Genomic DNA, 12,942 nt, shown 5'->3' with positions numbered 1-12,942 from the left:
TCCAGCTGTAATCCAGCTGCCTGATATACCCTCTCTCCTCACCCATTACCTCACATCATAACATGCATTCTGTTACTACACATTAATTTTTATTTATATTTTTAATTTGCTGGTATATCTGATTCTGGCCACAGTTGAGGGAGGGAGAAATGGAGTCAATGGGCTTTTGCTGAGCCACTGGGGCAGTTTCTGTATCCAGTGGAGCTCTTTAAGGGGTTGAAGCCCAGGGAAACTCCTCACCTTCCCCAAGGAATCTGGAGTAGGGCTGGAAGCTGGGGCAGGAATTGTGTAGCTGGCAGGAAGAGCTGCTCCCTACCCAGGTGCATCACGTGGAAGTGCCTGAATGTTTTACTGGGAAAGGGGCATCTCCCAGCACCTGGGACCAGTCTGTCTGGTCCCTCTCCCCAGTTCCCTGTTGAGTAGGATGGAGCTGCCAGCCATATCAGGATTTTTCAGTGGACAGGGTTTTCCCTACAGGAGGTGCTCTAGACGTTGGGGAAAATGTCTACAGTAATGACAGGATGAGAGCAGGGTGTTCTTCCCCTCACACCACCTCTATTATAAGTTGGAAACTTTTACACTGCAACAAGATACATAAAAAATCCTTTTCAGAATTAGTAACTCTACTCCTGTTGTGTTAATATATTCAGTCTCCTGCAATCAGACATATGCATTATATAAACATTAGCAGAAATCGATTACTTAGCTGTGGGCAATGAGTTTGAGGCACCATTTATTTATTTTTCAGCCACAGATATTTGCTCCCTGGGTCTAACTTTTGTGGCTGGCAATATCTAAATGTTGATGTTAAAGTGTTTTGAAATGTTTGAGTTGCACCTGGCCTTACCTTGCCCAGAACAACTTGGCCTACATTTGCACATCTCAAAGAACCTTTCTGAAAAGCCCCATTAGGATTCACAGGCTGACAACTTTTGCCTGGTTTCAAATATTTTTGCAAATGTTTTGCAGCTGTAACATTTACCACAAGTGGAACTGCAATGTACACCTTGCAACCTACAGAAAGAATCAGGAAAGCTAATTTGGCTTTTAGGCAAACCAATGTGTTTATTCTGATAATGGGAAGCTCAATAGGAATTTTAGCTTAAAATTCCTTGTCAGCTTGAGTGGCAGTGCTAATAGAGAAGTCCTTTGTAACAGATTCGTTGTAAATCAATCCATGGCACCAACTGTATACCATTTTATTCTGACATAGCACTTCCCAGCAAGCTGTAAAAGCCACATCTACCCAATCCTATTCAGAATACAGTCACACTGCAAAGTCATGAAGAGATACTAGCTTGAACGTGGTCAAGATAATCAGATCCGCATAGCTTTGCACTTATTCTAATGTTTCTAGAAAATAAACTGATTCATGTGGACTAGTCTAAGAATATAGAGTGATGCATAATATTGTGTGCATGTATTCTGACGGCTTTGATGAGATTTATGCAGTGTCATTTCAGCATTCATATTCTTGCTTGTTTTCTGATATTCTTTTATAACAACACTTGGTTTCCATGACAGCTTTTGCCAAAGGTCTTGATCCTGCATATCAGGTGGACAAAGGAGGTAAAGTAAGGTTCATGGTGGAGCTAGCAGATCCAACAGTGGAACTCAAGTGGTATAAAAATGGCCAAGAAATCCGACCAAGTGCAAAGTAAGTGGTTTGATTGTATGTGAGCAATAATATGGGTATACATGTACTTCCTTGACAAGTGTGTTGCATAGATCTATCTCTTTGCTCAGGTTGCACCAATTTTATTTCTGAATTTCATTACACGTGAAAAGTATGCAAATGATACTATATTGCTCATGACCCAGAAAAGTCTGCTGTATGCTAAATGTTAATGCAGATTGGCTCCTTTGCCTCAAGAGAAAAGAATTAAAGATCCTCAACAAAACATGGAGCCATTTCCTACTTGGTAGTTTTTAAAAAATCGGGAAGCACTGTGAATAAATAAATCTCTTCTCCTCAGCACTATGAAATCTGAAGGAGGTCAGAATCTTTCTACAGTATTTGGTTGCTAAGAGGAGAGATGTTTAACATCACATACTTACCCACCTGGCTTATAAACCACCTGAGGAAAGGGGAGCGAGGTTTGTCTCACCTTCCACTACCCAGTTAACACTCACACTGAAGTCAGCAACCTGCATAGCTCAAAGTGACTTCAGTCATGTGCAACAGGTCTAGTGTACCCAAGCTTCTTCGTCATCTGTATCACCTGCATATTGGTTTACTCTCTGGCTTTATCTAGAAGAAGTGGCTTTTCAGGTGCAGGCACTTAAGTACAGGTAGAGCAATGGCTGGAAGTGGAGCCCAGTCCCTAGTGGGGGCACAACCAGCTCTTACAACGTGGTGCAGAAAATCCCATTCCACAGTCAGACACAGCTAGGAATGACAATATGCAACCAGTAATGCACAACAATGTAATGTTCCTCAAATGTTGCTCAGCAGCACAAAATCCTAGCAACTTTCTCTTCAGGCCCTGTGAAAAAACAGTAATTAGCAAAAGCCCTCTTACAGAGAAGGGGCAGATTTCTTTCATTCTGTTGCTGCACAAGTCAATGAAGGATTTTGAGTAATATTCATAGTCGACAAAAAATGCATAATAAAGAGGGTACCTTTTCTTTAGCCCCTATATCTGCCATGAGCGGTTCAGAACTGTTTCGCAGGCAGCTATGTGAATACCTCTCCAGTAGAAGGACCTGGATTGAATGCTCCAGTGCATTTCTTCCAGGCTGCTGAAGCAGCTGTCAGATGCTAATGAGCTTTGGTCATTACAAACCTGGAGCAGATCTAAACTGGTGACATAAAGGTGAAAGGCTCCATATCCCATTACCAAAACCCCATATCCCATTACTGATCTCTTGTGCCATCTGGCCTACCAATAATATTAACTTCTTAACTTTGGCTATTATTATACTTCACAAAAATGTTAAGAGTGTCGGAATGAGGATGGTGTCCTGTTACTGGTTATTTTCATCTTTACTCATCTAGAGTTTCAGACTCCATTTTATTTGCCAACCTTCAGAGCCTGCTCATTTTTTTTACTTTTTCATATCACCCAAGCCTGGATTTTGGAACAAGCCAGAAGATGCTCGTTGTCACTCTACACCATAGCTCTTTTTGCTAAAAAGTCTATGACAGGTCTGTTGAATCTTGGAAATGGCTTCCCAGCACAATTTTTCCAGTTCTATGTAAAAAACAGGACTTTCACCTCTAATAATCCCTAAAGCACTTTCTACATAAAACAAAAGGGGTCCAGCAGTTTTGCTAATGTATCTTTGCTGCATTCCTGTTCAAACAGATACATTTTTGAGCACAAAGGTAACCAGCGAATTTTATTCATCAATAATTGTACGATGACAGATGATGCTCGCTATTACGTAACAGCTGGTGATGAGAAATGCTCCACAGAACTGTTTGTGAGAGGTAACTATGTCAGCTTGCTCCTGTTACGCCTGCTGTAAATTGGTGTGGCTTCTTTGACTGCAACAGAAACTAACAGGGAGGATCTGGTTCAGTATATTTTTGTATTTGTATTAGCAGCCCTTAGGATCACTCTGTATTTTGGTGATCCCTGACCATTTTTTCCCTCATCCTGTATTTAGTAATTTAGTGAAAACCCTGAAATGGGGATACGGCTCATTTCATACTGTGCATTGGGATCTAGTGGGGCTGTGGTCCCCTTCACAGTTTTAAAGCCATTTTGGAGACTTGTTTGTCATAGCGTTGGCTTTCCCTAACACCACACTTAGGTACCTGATGATCCTGATATTCCTGGTCCAACTGGTCTGTTTCAAGTACCCTCAGACCAGGCTTTCTAGCAGTTAGTTTTCATTCCATCTGCACAGATTTAAGGGAAGACTCTATCAAAAGCTATGAACGGGTGGCCATTTCTTCACCCTTTTTGCTCCCACAGTATTGACAGTCTTACTGATAATATTCACGGCATTACTCACACATGCACAACAAAACAAACAGAAAACCAAAACTTACAATGAGAGAAAAAAATAATCAAATATTTCAGAGAGCTATTTAAAATAATGGAGACCATCGCCCCTATAAATATCATAGGTTAACTGTTGTACAATCTCTTGCTATTAAATAAACTTGAGTTTTGACAGCAGGGATGGGTTAAACCAATAAGGGCACTGCGTTATGTCATCAGGTCATCTTATTGTGCATAACGGGCTATAGGACCTAACGAAAACGCAGCTTTATGAGAGGGATCTGTGGGAGGCAAGAGGGGGAATGTCAGCTTCTCATGTCGACCTGCCTGGACAAACTGTCAATAAAAAGGGATGCAAGGCAGGTATTCATCTGAACAAATGTTGGGTTTTTATTTAGCACATTTCCTACTAGCACCTTAATGAGCAATCACTTTTCTGATTTACGGCAGAAAAAGCTGTGCTGAGACTAATATTAGAATTTTAAAGTACTGTCGTCTTCTATAGCATGATTTTGAAAACCTCTTTCACTGTTTTATCTCTCAGATTGTAAATCTGTAATTTTCTCTTTCCAAAGATCCTCCAATTTTGGTGACCAAAGGCCTGGAGGATACCAGTACCTATGTTGGTGAACGAGTAGAACTGAGCTGTGAAGTGTCTGAGGATGATGCAAATGTGAAATGGTAAGCCACATTTTGAACAGATACTGTTTTCCTTGAGAATAAAACCCTGAATATTTTAATTGTAGGCAAAACTGTGGACAGCTTTTTCTATACCAGTAAACCTGAAAATTTCTAAGAAAATCTCAAGAAAACATTATTCAAAAATGTAGCAACAGCAAAAATATCCTTACACATTCATGGATGAGTTTGTTTAACCTTTCCTCGTGCCTTAAGTCTTATAAAGTCTTCTCTGGAAGTTTCATTCTATGGGAGTCCTATTTGCACAGGACATCTATTGGAAAAATAATCATTCTTTGTTTTCCATTAGGTTTAAGAATGGTGTAGAACTTAACAATGAACCTAAATCTCGGTATCGAATCAAGGTTGAGGGTAAAAAACACACTTTGATCATAGAGGAAGCTGCAAAAAATGACAATGCAACTTACTCAGTAATGACAACTGGAGGCCAATCAGAAGCTAAGCTTTCGGTTGATTGTAAGTATCATCCATCTTGCTTTTGAATTCATATGTCACAGTTTACTAGCTTACAGAAATAAATAATCTGCTTGCCTTTTCCTGGGGGTTTAAAGGGAGACTTAACTTCCATACCAATTTCTTTGCTGCAAATCTCCAGGACAGTGACTTTCCTTTAGACGCTGTTTGCAGCAACAGGCAATGGACTAGTCCTGCTTGAAAACTTTCTGTCACTCCATTAAGATAGGAAACAAAGCTATCCATCCAAAGATATAACAGGTCAACAAAGTGAAATTTTCAAGGGAAGTATCTGCTTTTCTTTAATCCTTTCAGGTTTTCACCGGAAAGCCAAACCAAGGCTTTTTAGCCAAAATCAGAAAAAAAGTATGTTGGAAAAAATAAGAAGTTCTATAACTAGGCATACTGTTAACAGGCACTTGACCTGAACTCATAGGCACAAACACATGACTATGTAGCTCCCTCAGTATTGTTTGTGCAATATCTCTTTAAAATGCCTGTGGGTTTTAGCGAAATGTATGTGCCCATCCTCTAAAGTTATCACACATTATGCATAAACATACACTGTTTTGTATACTGCTTTTGACTATTTTGTACAAATTGGCATCTTAAGCACAACCTATTCATGCTGTTCTATTATCAAGTTGGAAATTATCCTCGATGGCTATTGAGCTCCATCATCTTTCCTTTCATGCAACTTCTTCTGAGGATTTTCCAACTGGCTTTCTATAAAATGCTGCCTTTCCCATCACTCTTTGTTTCCTATGTCAGATTATAGTCAGGGATATTTACTGCATACACATGGTACTGTGTGTCCAGCCTGGACTTTGGTCTACAGCATCTAATCTTCCAGAAAGTGGAAGTGAACTGGGGCACCAGTTCTCAGACTCAAGTTTTACAAAAGCTAGTAATATCTGTGGCTATTCGTAGGGTGAGGTAAGGCAGTTTAGCAAACATGAGAACAAGTAGTGTATGAAGCTAAGCTTACTGGCCAGTCAGCCTTTGCTACCAGCCTGACAAAACAGGTTGAGAACTACAGTCCCCACTTGTGATTAAATACTTTGGTAAGTCTCCAAATTATCTCGGATCAGCTGGGAGAGCTATGAGAGCAGTTAGATGGCTGTTAGATCACAGGAAAGGTGGGTTGTAATCCCTTCCAGTGCATAAGTCTGGGGACATGGGTCTTTCACATCTTGAAAGTTTCTTACTGGACTCGGGGGGATAGAAACACCCTACCTCCAGCACCTACACACCAGAGAGGGGACAGCATTCAAATTGTGCTCCTGGGCTTAGTTCCTCTACTGGCAATAACCATGGAGTTTCCCCAGTCAGGGCATGGATATTTTGGATCACCCTTTCTAAGGCATCAGACTACATGGAAAGAGGTTAACTTACGTAGTTTACGTGTACATATTACTGGTATTTGGACTTAAGAACTTTATTATTGGAGGCATTTAACTTATGTAGCTTACATGTACATATTACTGGTATTTGGACTTAAGAACTTTATTATTGGAGGCATTTTTCTGGCTTGAAGACTATTGTGATGGCTAGTAGCAGCTCCATGACAGAATCATGAGCTATTGTTTGATATTAGCATTAAAATCTCTGCTTCTGTTTTCCTAAGTGAGACCACTGAAGATATCACTTGCACTAGAAGACCAGACTGTGAGGCTTGGACAGGAAATCCACCTGAAGTGTGAGATATCTGAGAACGTGGAAGGGAAATGGTACAAAAATGGGCAACTGGTCGAAGCTGGTGACCGTGTAAAGCTTTATCACAAAGGAAGGTAAGCCTGTTGTGTATTGACTTGACTTCTGATGGAATGACACTGTAGAGATGTGCCAATATATGGGATACTTCACTGAAAACTATCTGGTAATCAAGCCTTACCTCTGTCCCTCAAACATTTATTTTTATCATCATAAAAGCCATGTCTCCTTGCCCCCTTTCATCTTGTGTCTTTTGGCTGTGGAGGACAATAATCAAATCCTTGATCCATCTAAGTTCAAGCTATTAATTTTTCTTAACATTGCTGTTGCTGTTAGTATGGGATATTAAGTAGGAAGGTAAAATAGTTGTTAGACATTATTAAAAACATATAGCTTTTAAATGTCTGTTTTTCTGATAACTTCTGTTTGTGTCAGCTCAGACCATGTATCTCTGCCCATGTAAAGTGTGTGGAGATATCAGGTCCCTTTGGATTTATAATCCATCCTTTTTCATGGAAAGTTTGTCAGTTTAAAAAAAAAACAAAAAACAAAACAGGTCCTACCTTTAACTACATCCTCTTCACTTCAGCTTAGCAGACCATTCATACAGCTGGGAACTGCACTTGTGAAGATGCTCCTAAACAGGCTATGAAACGTTTGCATTGATTCCATAATGCTCGTTAAGTCGCAATAGGGGACAAGTGCCAGCTGTGTAATGACCCCTTGGATTGACATAAGATGAAGGAGCTCCCCACAACCCATGTAGGCCCATAGGGTGAGGTGAGGGAAAGGGGAGCAGGAAGGGCACAGAGGTGAGTCCTACCTTGAACAAAGCTTAGCCACAGCAGGTGACAGGAGAGCAAAAATATCATCATACTGGAAGATGCAGTTAGGTAGTAAGAGCAGCATATGCTTTGTTCATCCATTTCTTTATTCTGGCAAACAAATAGCAGATTGGATCCTGTCACAAAGATGGTCTAACAAAAGTCAGAATATTCTCACAATGGGATCACCTCAACATTTTTTCTTGAACAATGAAATTACAATCTAATGGCAGCAGCACAGAATCCCTGTGTCAAGATTACACTCCTGTATTTTTCTACTTCTGTGTTCAAACAAAAAATATTAGAATTAGTTACATTATTTGCTGGTTGTCTCAATAATATTTTGTACAAATCACAAAGTATTTAATCAGCTAAAATACCACTAAGCAGCCAGCAAAGGATTTTTAGTCAGTAATTTTACACACTTGCACAGATCTCCTAAATGTTTCACAGATTTTTCCTTATAGCTTCAAGCAGTCTTCAAAAACAATTTACATTTCTTTCTTTTTCAATTTTTTACAGAATCCACAGATTTGTTATAGCGAGCGCTGCTGTTGATGATGAGGGTGAATACATGTTTGTACCAGATGCCTATAATATTAATATTCCATGCAAAGTACATGTTGTGGGTAAGTATATGGCACAATGACTTATATATAACATCTCTTTCTCTGACCCTTGGAAATTAAATGCAGCATGCAATATCCTTGATTACAATCAGTCTGTTTCCTCTGAGCAGGCATCTACCACAGAAAACAGAGCGGCTGCTTTGGCAAAGTGCTAGCTAGTCAGAGCATGCTTTGCCTGTGCTCAGGATCTGCTCATAGTTTACAAGCCTGGGGGAGCTCCCAGGGAAGGCTTCTTGATGTTGAATTCCTAAACCTAAACCACTACTAAGAGTTTGTGTAAAACACCTGTTGCTATCCTCTTTTCAGATATACAGTGTTGTTGTCTTTGAAGAATTGGCTTGCTGACATTTCAAAATGTGATTTGGTTTGGTAATATATTAGTAAAGCAGGTACATATTCCCTAAATACATCAAATGATATCTAGAGAGTGAAATGTTTCTGGTCAGTTTTTATTCACTCAGCAAAACAGAAGGCTTGTTAATGATCCCAGTCATTGAAACAAAAATAGAACAAGGCATTTTCTCTTCCCACAGTGATACCTCACGGGCTTTTAACTGCAACCAGTGACTTGGAAGTCAAAAGGAGAGCACCATAAAGGCCCAAAGCTTTAGAAAATATGGTTTGTAATTGAAGCTGAAGGAAGTGGGATATCTGTGTTAGAAAGGTTTAGGGAGAATGAAGAAGGAAGGGGTACTGGAGGGTATGCTCACAGATATAATCTTCTAATACATTAAAAAAAGTTGTAAAAGGATATTAATCAGTTGCTCTTCATACACATGGGCTACAACAAAAGTGACCATTTCATTTTCAGGAAAAGGATTTGGGTTAAGAAAACTTTTAAACTGTAAGAACAGTGATGTCTGAAGGGTGGTAACTCCAGGTGTTGAAGAAAGCCTGCAATGGAAATTCTCAAGAGCCACTTAGAGGAAATCTCTCTCAGAAGTTACCTAAATATGCATAATTCTGCCTCAGAAAGACAGATTTTTTTTTTTTATGGTCCTACTATTCCAAAATTTCTATGGTGCTATGATTTATTTTTCATCAGACAACTATTTCCTTAAAAAAAAAATTCTTTACAAATTTTCTTCCAAACAAAACTCCGTTGACTAAAAATACCAAAATACCAGGAAAATACAAAACATAGAGTATGTTTCTCTATGTTGCAGACCTGTGCCAGGTCACTGAACTCTCAGAGTGGCAGCCACGTGGCAAATTTGGACAATCTCTCCTTTTTCAGATCCTCCTAAACTCCACTTGGATGGTCTTGGGGAAGATAACGTTGTGACAGTAGTGGCAGGAAGCAAACTACGACTTGAGATCCCCATCTCTGGCGAGCCAACTCCAAAAGTCATGTGGAGTAAAGGGGACAAGGTACATTGTCATTACACACGTTTCTTTAGCTTGACAAGGGGCCTTTTACTTCAAAAAATAACCTTTAGCCTTGTGAAGACATTGATTTTAATGGCAGAAAATAAGGAGATGCATTTTATGTAAAAAACTCTCCTCGGTCAAAAATGAAGGGTAAAATGGATAAATACTATTTAGTATCTTCCGGGTCTTTTTGAGGAAAGGCTGAAATTAATGAAGGAAAAAGATATGGTTTTGCTATAAATAAATTGTAAAGGAGAGGGACATATGAGATACAGAAGAAAACTAGTGAAAATCTACCAAATGGCTACTTCTTCTGTACATACTGCCCAGAATGGCTGCCAGGTTTTGATAGGAAGCCACGGTATGGTCTGGTTTTGGAAAATGAATGATAAATTCTGATGGAGTGTCAAGTCTCAAATGAAACAACAGGCTGGGCAATTGGTGTCTTGCATTTGGGGTCTTAATGCAAAATTTTGCACAGATCAATCCCTGACTGTGTAATACCAAAAAGACACTTTTCACATTTAAATTTTCATTGTGGTATGTGGAAGCTGGAACATGTTATTATTACTGGATTTGTCAGACCTATCTGGTCAAATCTCTGACTACTATTTTTCAAATATTAATTGTAGTATCACCACTGTGGACTAGTCTAAATAGGGAATTATTCTAGGAGAGTTCTTACTCCAAAATACATGCCAGCATTTGAAATCTGTGAGGACAAACTACTGACCGTTACAATCACTCTGACCTTTAAACTGAACAAATTACATTTCGATGAGACTTTTGGGAGAATCCACTACTCTTTCCATCAAATTAATGACAGGTAGTGTTGACAAAAGCATGTTCTTGCTCACAGGACAAGTAAGCCTAGCGCCTCTTCCTTTGAGATGCAATGGCTGAACTGAGTACTAAACAGTTACCGTATTTTAAAGTTATTTATTTGTCCCTCAGTTATTTTGTCATTTTTGTGATCATTAGGTGACTGAAATTCTGAGCTTTAGTGTGTTTTTTCTTACAGTCACTTTAGTATTTTTGCTGAAGTGTCCTGTACTGCATTTGGATTTTGATTTTTGAGCATTTTGATTCTCAAATCCAGAAAATATGACTTTCCCCTCTGCTTACTTTGACTCCTAGTGGATTACAGACAGCGGAAGAATACGGGCAGAAACATACCCAGACAGCAGCTGTTTGGTCATTGATACAGCTGAGAGGGAAGATTCAGGTCCTTTCAGAATAACATTAAAGAATGAGGCTGGAGAGGACACAGCTCTAATCAACATTAAAGTGGTTGGTAAGTCACGTGGAACAGTGCACACGAGCCATGTCTTTTATCACAGCCCTTTTCAACAAATACTCCTTGAAGAACCCTACTGTTCTGCACCCCAACAAGAGACAAATTCTTCTTCCTCTATCCGAAGGGTCTCTTCTGTAGATACTGTCCTCCCTAGCTACCAAACTGTTGTAGATTCTCAGAAAAATGCCATTTCCCTGTTTTTCCTCATTTTCAGATGTGGAATTGAGGTGCAAGGATACTATGGCCCAGTGTTACTGAAGGACACAGGAGCTTAGCATGGGATTTAAGTAGGAGTTAATTATCACCCCGCTGCCACCTCATGCTGCAAGGGCCAAACTTGTGCAGTTACCTCAGGGTGTCCTTAACACTCCCCGTTCTCCATTCTTCATGTGGCTGTGGGCCCTGTCTTACCACATGCCCTCAAGTGCCCCTCAAGTGTCTTGGCTGTGCTGAAGAGCTTGGCACTTATCCCTTCCTAACCACCTGCCAGGATCCACAAAGACCTTTATCTCTCTCTCCTCATTAGGAAATCCTGTTGCACTTCAAAAACTATTTAGATTTGTTCCTTATTTGACATTTTTTATTTCAACCTATGCAAAAAGAAGAAAGACTTTTTTTTTTTTTTTTCCTAATATTTACTTTGTTTACAACAGATGTCCCTGATCCTCCTCAGGCACCACATGTGACTGAGGTGGGTGAAGACTGGTGTGTTATGACCTGGGAACCTCCGGCAAATGATGGTGGATCACCCATCTTAGGTACATACTTTTCTTTTTTTTGTGGTGGTGCTCTAATATAGACAAAAGAAACAAACACCTAATAATGGACGCCATAGGATCAGAGTTTAGCTCAGGCCCTGGAGAGTTGCACTCTGAGTACCCAGTTGCAAGAATGTTCTACCCAATCTTCGACTTTATTGGATACCTGTTTTTCTAATGCTTTGAGATTTGTCATTTTGCATGTTGCCACATTATCAATCCCCCTACTTGAAAGACAACCCCTTATAATACCAAACTTTGAACAGTTAGCCTGTTTGAATGTTAGCAGGGATTTCAGAAACAATTTACTGAGTAAATTGGAATATCTTCTAATACACTGAACCAAGAGGAAAGTCAGAGGGGCCCAGAGAGGCCAGCAGAATCAGGCCCTTTTCACACTGAACTGACTACAGCAGTGTTGTAAGTGAAGTCCAAAAAAAGCTCGTACATGGCCATGAAAGCCAAATAGATGACTATCAGATAGTTTGCAATAGGAAAAATTTAACAATAACACCTAAACCACTCTGAGGCCAGGAGATATTGAGGTGCATCCAGGAAAAACGCTATTGGCCAGTCAAAAATCAGACCCCTCACTATTGAGCTTTATGCCACCACTTACTATAATAAACTTTTGTTTGGTCAATAGGATATTTCATTGAAAGGAAAAAGAAACAAAGCTCCAGGTGGATGAGGTTGAATTTTGAGCTGTGTAAAGAAACAACTTTTGAGCCAAAGAAGATGATTGAAGGTGTTGCTTATGAGGTCCGTGTATTCGCTGTTAATGCAATAGGCATTTCCAAACCAAGTATGCCTTCGAAGTCCTTTGTTCCTTTAGGTAAGTAAACAAGAGCATAGAGATAGGTATGCATTTAGAAAATTATCTTTGACACATTACTACAGTCATCTAATTATATAACTGTAGTTCTTGTTACACTTGTGTTGCTCAGGATGTGTCTTTATTAGGTGCCGCATAAACTATATGTCTATCCCTGAAGGATTGATAGATTTATAGTCTTTTATAAACAAGAAACAAGGATGTATAGACAGAAAAATGGTGCACTACAATAAAACAGTGACATGCTATAGGTGAGCCTGATATACTATGGTCAATATGTTTTAAGGACCAGTATTAATAGTTCCATGCTTTTGTATATCATAGGGTACCCTCCTGAGTCAACAGAGTCAAGCTACTGGCAATTTACAGAATTGATAAAGATTATGGATTATAGTCTTGGTTGTTTTTTG

General features: G+C 39.5%; 1 protein-coding gene across 3 annotated transcripts in view; it reads left to right on the top strand.

Moving 5' to 3' along the window:
* The window catches only part of MYBPC1 (myosin binding protein C1), a 78,599-nt gene that overhangs the window by 43,965 nt on the left and 21,692 nt on the right, over window positions 1–12,942 (top strand). For all 3 annotated transcript variants that reach the window (XM_076339771.1, XM_076339761.1, XM_076339750.1), the window contains 10 exons: window positions 1,525–1,657; window positions 3,309–3,433; window positions 4,529–4,634; window positions 4,942–5,108; window positions 6,733–6,895; window positions 8,165–8,271; window positions 9,509–9,642; window positions 10,780–10,936; window positions 11,593–11,697; window positions 12,344–12,532. In XM_076339771.1, coding sequence (XP_076195886.1) covers window positions 1,525–1,657; window positions 3,309–3,433; window positions 4,529–4,634; window positions 4,942–5,108; window positions 6,733–6,895; window positions 8,165–8,271; window positions 9,509–9,642; window positions 10,780–10,936; window positions 11,593–11,697; window positions 12,344–12,532 — 1,386 coding nt within the window. The remainder of the gene's footprint in view (window positions 1–1,524; window positions 1,658–3,308; window positions 3,434–4,528; window positions 4,635–4,941; window positions 5,109–6,732; window positions 6,896–8,164; window positions 8,272–9,508; window positions 9,643–10,779; window positions 10,937–11,592; window positions 11,698–12,343; window positions 12,533–12,942) is intronic.

The sequence above is a fragment of the Aptenodytes patagonicus genome, chromosome 1 (genome assembly GCF_965638725.1).
Source record: "Aptenodytes patagonicus chromosome 1, bAptPat1.pri.cur, whole genome shotgun sequence".
NCBI classification, from domain to species: Eukaryota; Metazoa; Chordata; class Aves; order Sphenisciformes; family Spheniscidae; genus Aptenodytes; species Aptenodytes patagonicus.
Note: the sequence above shows the minus strand (reverse complement) of the source record. Positions and strands in the feature narration are given on the sequence as shown.